General features: G+C 41.7%; 1 protein-coding gene across 1 annotated transcript in view; it reads left to right on the forward strand.

Annotated features, from left to right (window-relative positions):
• Positions 1-3,960: 3,960 nt before the first annotated feature.
• Positions 3,961-9,941, forward strand: part of LOC102207465 (transient receptor potential cation channel subfamily M member 4-like) — a 16,694-nt gene continuing 10,713 nt past the window's right edge. The window contains exons 1-12 of the mRNA XM_005748524.1: positions 3,961-4,245; positions 5,141-5,202; positions 5,289-5,466; positions 5,854-6,034; positions 7,056-7,225; positions 7,443-7,620; positions 8,113-8,177; positions 8,283-8,522; positions 8,856-8,958; positions 9,053-9,174; positions 9,339-9,635; positions 9,764-9,865. Of these exons, the coding sequence (XP_005748581.1) occupies positions 4,171-4,245; positions 5,141-5,202; positions 5,289-5,466; positions 5,854-6,034; positions 7,056-7,225; positions 7,443-7,620; positions 8,113-8,177; positions 8,283-8,522; positions 8,856-8,958; positions 9,053-9,174; positions 9,339-9,635; positions 9,764-9,865 (1,773 nt within the window). The 5' untranslated portion in view covers positions 3,961-4,170. The remainder of the gene's footprint in view (positions 4,246-5,140; positions 5,203-5,288; positions 5,467-5,853; positions 6,035-7,055; positions 7,226-7,442; positions 7,621-8,112; positions 8,178-8,282; positions 8,523-8,855; positions 8,959-9,052; positions 9,175-9,338; positions 9,636-9,763; positions 9,866-9,941) is intronic.

The raw sequence follows: 9,941 nt of genomic DNA on the forward strand, positions 1-9,941 counted from the left end.
AATGTGCCACAAACAGGACTTTAATATCACCAACCATTCCCATGTTATTACGGTGTATCCATATAAATGGCCCACCCTGTACATTTCAACTAAGGTATGCAGAAGAGCATCTCTGAATGCATAACATGTCAAACCTTAAAGCAGATGAACTAAAGCAGCAGAAGACCACAACGGGTGCCACTCCTGTCGGGTAAGAACAGGAGACTGAAGCTACAATTCAGACAGCTCACCAAAACTGGTCAGTAGAAGAGTAGAAACTCCTGCCTGCTCTGTTACAACATTCAGATGGCAGGGTCAGAACTCGGCATAAACAACATGGATCCATGCTGGCTTGTGTCAGCAGTTGCTGGTGGTGTAGTGGTATGAGTATTGTCCAACATGTCCATCCCTTTATGATCACATTACTCATCTTCTTATGGCTGCTGCCAGCAGGATAAGTCAGTCTGGTTTCTTGAACGTTACTAGTTCACTGCACTCGAGTGATCTAGGTAATCTCCAGATCTCAATCTAATAGATAGAAAAATAAAGAAAGAGATCAAAATCTCTGAGAAATGTTTCCAGCACAATGTTGAATTTATTGGCTGGGGAGTGTATGTTATAAACTAGAATGTCAATCGTGGTTAGGTCCATCACAATTGATGATCCATCACACAGTGAAATGCAAATGAGTGAAATGCAAAAAGTATTTTTAGTTATAAGTTATAACCTTTTCTTGTCATTGGCTGACTGTGTTCCATAAATTCATTATTAAAATCCATTGTGCGCCTCACTGACGTTTCAAAGAGTCATTTCCAGGACCAAATATCAACACCTTACCAGTAATTTAGGAGGAGTAGCAATTCTCATGAAAATGGAAAAGTACCCGTAAAACAGCCAGTATGACCTTGACCACAAGCACAAGTTGGGTAAACCCCCGCTAGGTGGTCCTTGTTTGCAACTTTCACTAACACCTGACCGTCCTGTGAGGAGTATTGATTTATTGGGAATTGAGGAGGAACAGACAGATGGATGGGCCGATGATGGATACCTCGCAATCACATAAGTTGCTCAAGGTTAGGCAGCAGCAGGTGTACAGGGACAGTTTTACCAGGATGCTGGGCTTTTTTTCTTTTCTTGAGATGCAGCCCCTCACGTCATCACCTGTTATCCCATCAACACTTGTCGTAATCCATGCTCAGTCATATGTAAGTTCATAATTATTTGAGCGCTAATGCTCTTGAGTACACGCACGCCAGCGATGACTCAGTGTATTATTCTGACAATGCAGACTGCCCAGATGGTAGTCACAGGAAAGCTGCACAATGGTCTCTAGAGCGGAAGCCGTGAATCAGAGGGAAGAGAGCCGGTCTGAGAAACAGTGTGTAGGATAAAAAACATTAAATGTGACACTGGCTCCCCATGGATTTAGTGCATTATTAAAAGATTAGGAATTATGGGATAATTTCCTAGAGAGGTGTTAGTATGAGGCCAAGTGCCAACTTTGATCTTTTGTTTCTGTGACCACTTTAAATGTGGATGAGAGTTCCTGAATGTGAACTCTCATCCACATATGCCATATTCATCACCAACACCTTAAGGAAAACTATAAGATCAAGGAGTTGTTTTTGACATTGTGTTTGTGGTGAGGTGGATATGAGTGAAGGACACTGCAGAAATAAACACGGTGACGGCCAAAGTGACTCAAGGGAAAAAGGCACAGGAAAAATGGGGCGATAAAGAAAAGCCTGGAGAACTGGGGCTATTTTGGGCTCAGCGGGCTTCCTGCAGGTGATGGAAATGAAAGAAAGATTTCTGGAACAATTGCTCAGCAGCAAGTGAACTGAGGGAGGAGAAAGATGGAGGAGGAGGAAGAGCGGGGGGCTATAGAGCAACAAGTGAACATAAGAATCGATGTAAACATCACAGAAGGTCACCTTAAGTTTAAGTCCAAAGTTGTGTTTGGACGCCTTGTTTAAAGATTGTTTATGCTGGCATCACAGCTCTTTTAAGTAGCGAATAAAAAAGTGTGTGTTTGTTTGTGTGTGTGTGAGTTCATTTGGCAGAATAGTCAGTGTGTTACAGACACACCCCTTCATCCCACCATCACACTATAAAGGACCAGCGTTAGAAAGGGATGACAGAGTCAGACATCCAACAACCAGCAAGTTGTGTTGGTTTACTCAACAAGCCACAGCAGGTTTTAAGCTCTCCTTTTGCGGTAAGCATCTTTTGAGATTAATTTTTATACGATTCTAAAAGCTCTCTAAACACATAATTATTATTATTATCATTTGACTTTTATGGTTAAATCATTTTGTGCTTCTTCAACAATTGGGTCAGAAGAGCATTTTTTCTTTAGCACCACACTTAATTATTCATTCTATTAAATTGTAGGGCAGTGCATTATGGAGATAGCTGTTCTGTTGCTGCTGACTGTCCCTTTGACTGCTGCCTCCCCACTGAGACGAACTCAAAGGTGAGTGAAAAAACACAGGGAACCACACAGCTCACAACGGCACACATAATGAAGTATCACTCTCTACCAGTAGAAACGCAACATCAAAGCATGCTTGGGATGGCGGGAAATTAAAAAAAGTGTTTAAAGCAGAGCTTCTTATTAGTGTATCTCAAAGTTATATTATTGCAAATTATAGGTTACTTAATAAATTCCATATCCTGTTGGAAACACAGGTCAGACGCAGACATCGTCCTACCAGGAGCAGCGGTCCGAGATGTAGGAGGGGAAATGTCAGAGGACACACACGAGCACCATGCTCCATTACTGAAGATCATCCCATTCACCTCAGAGAACAAACATCTGGACCTGGAGGCTCTGAGACACAGGTACAAAGGACGTGACAACGTGCTGAGAGTGGCTGTCAATAGAAAAAGAGCATTATTTAATTTGAAAAACTAAATCAAAGTATTTGTTAAAATTACATTAAATTAAAAAAAAATTATGGTCATGTCACTATCAGTCCTTTATTAGAGGGTAAATATTGTGATTGTTTTTCAGAAAGACAACACTTTTTTCCAACTTCATTCAAAACTGCATTTTTTAATATGTGATGTTCTGCACCCTGAGTTTGATGTTCACCCTTCTCATTTTCATCACGACAGCATGGGCCTGAAGCCACGACTGCCGCGTGCAATTCAGCGTGGATGCCAGCTCGGGACATGCCAGCTTCACAACTTAGCCAGCACTTTATACCACTTCAGCAAAGGAAGCGGAAAGGAGGAATCAAAGAAGGCAAAAGATCCACAGGGCTACGGCAGATAGGACCAAAAGGAATGTCAGCAATTAAGGACTGAAGGGGTGGAGAGCTGCCCACATAGTTTTCCATCTACTGAAAACCAAATATCTCTATGTCTGCTCTGACTGACTGGTACTTATTAGAAATGTATGCTCGCAAATGATTTTTGTGTCTCGTGTGAAACGTGCGTTTTATACTTTAAATATGTAAATATTTAAATATGATATGCAATAAATATTTAAGAGAATTAAGTTTGTGGTGTTTATGTATAGTCTTAAAGGAAAAGTATAGTGCAATCCTACCATGATCACCTCTCATAAAGAGCCTTTGAAATGGTACAGACAGAGGACGACTATGAGACATCTATAAATTCGAGAAAGATGAAGCAATGACCTGAATTTCAGCTGAACAAGACTGTAATTTGCCTCTGAAACAAAACCCCTGCAGGCAGGATTTTTTGTTGTTCATTCTATTGTTCTTTTTACTTCTGAGGGAAGTGAGCACCACAGCAACACATACCCAACAGGTTCTACTACAAATGTGTTATATTTTTAGGCTCCAGTAACAATTAGAGGACACAAGCTTGGGCATGTTTAGCAGTCTTTCTGCTACAGTGGTGTCATTGAGGGTATTCAGTTCCAACAACAGATACCAGTGACCAGATAAGGGGATGAGGAAGTATTTCAATAAACTCTAGCCCACTTTGTGGTTCCGATTGGCCCTTCCTGTTTGCATGCGTTGGTGTAATTGTCTGCCTCTGTGAAACCACACCCTTACCTGTGTGCTGGCTGCACCTATTTTTCTTTGCGCACGCCGAGTGAGTGCAGTGGCAGGGAATGGGGTTTCAGCAGTAGGAGACAAGGTGGAAAATAGTCAGAAAGAAACCCTTTTAGTCCTTCCGCATATGTTTCTCATTGAGAACGACTGAAAGGGAAACATGAAAAACACAGGAGCAGAAGAAGGAGGAGGAGGCGACGGCAGAGACAATATTGGCCAAACTGAGAAGAGCCAGGTGGGTTAGATTTCACTCAAGTCCTTCAGCTGCTGTTGTGATGTGCCGCTACATTTTTTGGAAGTGGAAGTTAACGCTATACTCGGAATTTCTGCCCATGAAGTTCCGAGAAACTGCAGTGAGCCGCCCATAGTCTTCTTGGAAAACACGTCGTGCAACAGCTGTCCAAACGTGCACGTTTGCGCGAACGACTGCAGGAGCTATCCGTCTGCTTTGTTTCCGCTGTGGTTTGTTGACCCTACACTTGTCTAACCGGTGGACGTTACAGCTTTAACAACTGGGAACGGCTTTTCCAATCATTTCTGACGCAGCAGTCTACTTTTTTTTTTTTTTTTGGCTAAGCGATAAAAATGGAAAACACGCCACTTATAAGAAACTAACTTCTACTAAACCGAGCATCCTAACCATAAGCAGTTAAATAAGCGCTCCGGTGATGGTTAATAATGACTGCGTTCCGTTTAGTTGCATCAGTTGCAGGACTCTAGACGAGGCGTCAGCTACTGGCACCAATAAATGCAACGGGGCCATCATGTTTTTTTTTTCTCAGTTAAACGGCCTGTGGGGAAAGTGTTCTCTCTTTACTGCTTGGCTGATAACATTACAGAAAGATTAGCACTGAATACATTGGTGAAAACAAAATGTAATGTAGCCCCACTGCAGAATACGCTTATGCACAGCCTGCCTGTTGCGCACACCTGAGCTCAAACTACGTCACATCATCAGAAATCACAGCACAGCTCGCCAACTTGTTACTGGGTAGTTTCTCTTAGCCAAAGTCAACACTTGGACGGTTTTCTGCATCTGCTGCCACATGCATGAGATTTTAGGATTCAGAATTGAATCAGCTTCTGTAATAATTCAGTAATGTTATATAACTGCTGAAAAATGCTTTCAGAGTTGGATCCCCAAAATCATCAAGAAAAGAGTGTGCAGCACTTTTGTAGAAGATTCCATCAGGTACTGTGACCTCTGTCTTTTAATAACAGCACATGTATTTTGAGTAACTTCTCATGGTGTTGTTTATATCCCTCCACCTCTCTCAGTAATGGTGCATTGTGTCAGTGCGGGGCTGCGAGAGATGACCATGCCTCTGTGGCTCTTGGAGACTATTTCAGCACAGCCATCGTGAACCAGTGGAAAAGTGTGCAGCACTCCTCTGAACGACCGACAGATGCCTTTGGAGAGGTGCAGTTTGCAGGGGCCAGCAAGAGGCACAGCCATGTGGGTGCTTTTATTTTTCTCTCATAATGTTTGAATGCTTTATTTCAAGAGCCTGAGAGTTCTTGAACATGTGTACATGTTTTTAAAAGAAATGCCTCCAAAGGTGAGTTAAATAAAGGTTAAGATAAACCCTGAGCTGTAGTAGTCAATTCGTTGAATTTTCCTGACCTTCAGTCTACCTCCGCTCCACCTGAGTAAACAGAGTCAAAAGTCAGTACAGATCACATGACAAGCTTCTTTCCCCCCCATTTTATTACCATTTAAAGGCTGAAACGACTGAGTCGTTCAGCTTTAATACTAGTGTGATCACAGGCCATTACTTTTCAAATCTTTTTGCATTGTTGACATGGGCTTGCTTCTTTTAATCCATCAAATGTCTAAACTTAGTTCCTGCGCCTGTCATGGAGCACTGAGCCTTCTATGGTGTACACCATACTGACAGCTCATTGGCGTCTTCCTCTACCCAACCTGGTTGTTTCTGTTGTGGGCGGAGAGGGAAGGACACAGGTGAAGACCTGGGTACGGGAGGTCCTCAGACAGGGACTGGTGAAAGCGTCACAAAGCACAGGTAAAAACTTTATGCATCTGCCAGTGTGTCAGTGCTCCTGGCAGGTGTGATGTGTCTGGCATATCTGAGCTCAGCATCTTATTTCTGTTCTGGTTGCTGAAGTGGGTTATTGTTGGTTAGCAGATGTCATAATAATTTCCAGATGACGATAAAAGAACTGACAAATGATCCTGTCAGACATTGAAACCTACTCATGGTGGTTTTTAGCGTGAAGAAAACAGCTATTACAAAATTTAGTCTCAACACACAACACGACTCCCTGGGGTCCGGTCCTAATTTGGTAGTACAATGGCCATTTCCTCTCTGGCTACTGTACCAAGTGCAGGTGGCATATGGCGATACTGATCCCCCCGTCATCTGAGGTCACTCGCTGTTTTCTCAAAACAAGTCCAAGACGTACTGAAAAAAAAAAAATCAAAGCCCCAAACAAAACATGCACACAAAGATGCAAGTAACTACACGGCTCACACTCCCTAAACATCTTTGTTAGATAAGACATAGTACAGGGCGTGGCACCATATTTGGTGTTAAAACCCATTGCATATAAAAACATGTTTTACGCATGTCTGTGGCCTTTGTAGTCTTTTTTTTATGTGCTTTTAATTCTTTTACAGATAAATGTGTATGAATCTGATACTTGACTTGCTGTGGTCTTAGGTTTATTTCTCAGGGATCAATAATTTGGTTCTGCTCCCTTTGTTTTTCTTCCCGTTTTGGTGCCCAGATTGTCAAGTCTCATTCGTTTTGTTCCTTTTAAATTAAAAACTGGTGTAAAATGTGAAACACATTTACAACTTTTGACATGACCTTTGTTTGTTCATGCTTAGAGAAACAGCAGACCCTGTAATAAATTGTTGACAATCTTAGCTGTAAAAACCCCCCAAAAAACAAAACAACTTGAGATGCAGTGCAATATGTAAATAAAACAGAATCCAGTGATTTGCAAAGTCACATAAAGTTATATTTTATTCACTGAAGAAAACTGAAAAAAATAATCAGATTTTCCACCTGTTTCCCCCAGGTGCATGGATCTTAACTACAGGTCTGCGTGAAGGTGTTGGCAGGTGTGTTGGACAGGCAGTGAGAGATCATGCAACTGCAGCTTCTTCATTCTCGCTCAACAAGGTGGTAGCGTTGGGCATTGCTCCGTGGGGCCTTGTGGAAAAACGAGAGCAGCTGGTCAACCCTCAGGTAGTACAAACTCTCACACATTTGCACATTTCTCTAAGCATTAAATCATATCTTGTTGTCTTTGTGGAAAAGGACCACGATTTGACACACGGTCCGTGTTGATTTGTCAGGTTTTATTGGGTGAACACACTGTTGGCAGTTCTTGCTCCAATTTAAAATAACTAAGGCTGAAATTTGGAAAGAAACGCTGGAATAACAGTTTTTTCTTCTTTTGCAGGGAAGCTTTCCAGCAAAGTACTATGTCCAAAACATTTCCCGGGACTCCTGCTCCCTGGATAACAACTACCAGGCCTTCCTCCTCGTGGACGATGGGAGTGTGGGCCGCAGAGGAGGAGAAACAGATTTCAGAGCCAGACTGGAGGAATTCATTTCCCAGCAGCGCACAGGCATATGGGGTCAGAGATGGTACCATAAACTATGAAGTACAACATTTATAGCCTCTGAATTAAAGCAGAAACTATACTTGAGTACACATTATCTTCCACGCAGTTTAAGTTAACTGATTTAAATCTAATTGTGCCAAATGAGACTTAACTCCTGTACCATTATTCCCAAAATACATCCTTTCAGAGTTAACTTTGATCTTTACAGGCTTTACATGTTCCTTCGTGTTTTGGTTGAATGATTTATTTATTTATTTAGTTATTTTTTGGCATCTACGGGAGGAAAGCCTTGCATGTGACTGCATGTATCTTACAGTTAACTCTACAACATTTCCATTCAAGTAAAACAAAAGCATCCACAGGGTGCTCTTTGTATGAGTGTCAGCTGTTGTGCTTCATGAAAATTATGCACTTTGCACATCTTAGTATGATCACTCTGATTAAGTTAGTAAAAACATTTTATCAAGATTGAAACGTGTTAAAAATTGTTTTATCTTTTTCAAGGAAGTGGCAGCATTGACATCCCCGTCGTTTGTATGCTGATATCAGGGGAAACAGACATGCTAAAGGTACAGTCCTTTACAGCTTTTTATGTGAATTATTACAACAAAAATGGCAAATTCTAACTTAAATTGTGCCAATCTTTATTTCATGGTTTTTGTAATGTCTGTCAGAGAATGGATCTCTCTTTAAAAAGCTGCATCCCCTGGCTGGTTCTGGCTGGCTCAGGAGGCTTGGCTGATTTCCTGAGTGATATCTTGGAGAACCGGTCTTCAGCTCCAGCTGTGCCGTCCTCTGGTGAAGGCAACAGTGAGGCTCCTAAAACCCCCAGTGTGGATCTCAAAGACAGAGTGGCAGAACGGTTTAAGAAGCATTTTCCTTCAGAGGCACAGACCGACAAACTAGTTGAACAGGTGAGTGCTGAGAACAGAAACATTGTGTTGGCCTTTACTCTGCAGAAGAGTATGAGGAAAGACTTTTTATAGCCTGCATATCTGTCAGCTGCTTACTAAACTGTATTCAGGTCTAATATTCATGCCCTCAGGGCGCTCGATCTTTTTGTCAGTTTTTCAGGATCGCAGTTGATTAAAGTCAAACCCTCTTGCTTAATTAGAGGCTGTGCCATGAATGACATCATGAGTTTGAAAAGAACCTTTGTCACCAGTTTCTTCCTCATCACTGTCGAACATCTTTTTTCTAAAATATTTTGCATTGTTCCTGTTCCTTTTCCCATCTTCTGTCTCCAGGCTTTGAGCATTTACCAGAACAAAGATTTGATTACAATCTACCAAGGAGAGCACGAGAGTCCAAATGACTTTGACACAGTCCTGCTTAAAACACTCGTGGGAGGTATGTATAAGTAGACAGTAATTTTACAACATAGCAGCAACATGCACTTTTAGTCCTTATTTTGATTAATTTTTGTCGTGTTTGTGTTTTTCAGCAAGTAAGCAGCAATCATCAGTTGATGCCAACCCTTATAGTGATGAGCTGAAACTAGCAGTAACGTGGAACAGGGTTGACATTGCCAAGAGTGAACTCTTCAATGGAGACATCCAGTGGAAGGTGAGGAGGGAAAAAGACACCACACTGAATGGAAATACTCTGAAGTACATTGTGCAGTTTATTATACCACTTCTGACAGATACAGGTTACCTATGATTTACAGAATACTTGGCTTAAAGTATTAACCTGTCCTAAAATATGATCTTCTTCCTCCAATTAAACAGTACGAAGATTTGGAGGACTCAATGACAGATGCATTGATCAACGACAAGCCCCAGTTTGTTCGGCTTTTCACTGAGAATGGCTTGAATATCCTGGAGTACCTAACTTATGGCAGGCTGGAAACCCTCTATCGCTCTGTGCCAGATGGGACCTTACTCTATCAGCTACTACAACAGTGCCTAGCAGAGCGGCTGGCAATAGTGGAGCGTCACTCACCATCAGAAAAACAGAATTCATCCTCAAAAATGGTGAAAGATAAGAATCAAAGTGGACCAGTGAAGGAGGTCACCCTTTTTGAGGTGAGTTTTCTAATCAATGAGATTCTGTCCTTTTTCATTAATTTTTCTCAATGATTCATTAAATTCATTATGAATGTGAAGACAACCTGATACTGTTGTGCTTATTGTCCCACCCACTGTTTCCTCAGGTGTCAGGGGTTCTGGAGCTGTTAATGGGTGATGTCTGCCAGCCTTTATACTATAAAGCTTTGGGCTTAGAGTTCACTTCATCCAAAAGGACGTCTCTGAGGGTACTTTGAACCTTTCAGAATAAACACACAGTGTACTTGTGCTGACTGCATTTCTATTTTTATGGTTAACATGACA

The sequence above is a fragment of the Pundamilia nyererei genome, unplaced genomic scaffold (assembly GCF_000239375.1).
Source record: "Pundamilia nyererei isolate P.nyererei 1_Seehausen unplaced genomic scaffold, PunNye1.0 scaffold00223, whole genome shotgun sequence".
NCBI classification, from domain to species: Eukaryota; Metazoa; Chordata; class Actinopteri; order Cichliformes; family Cichlidae; genus Pundamilia; species Pundamilia nyererei.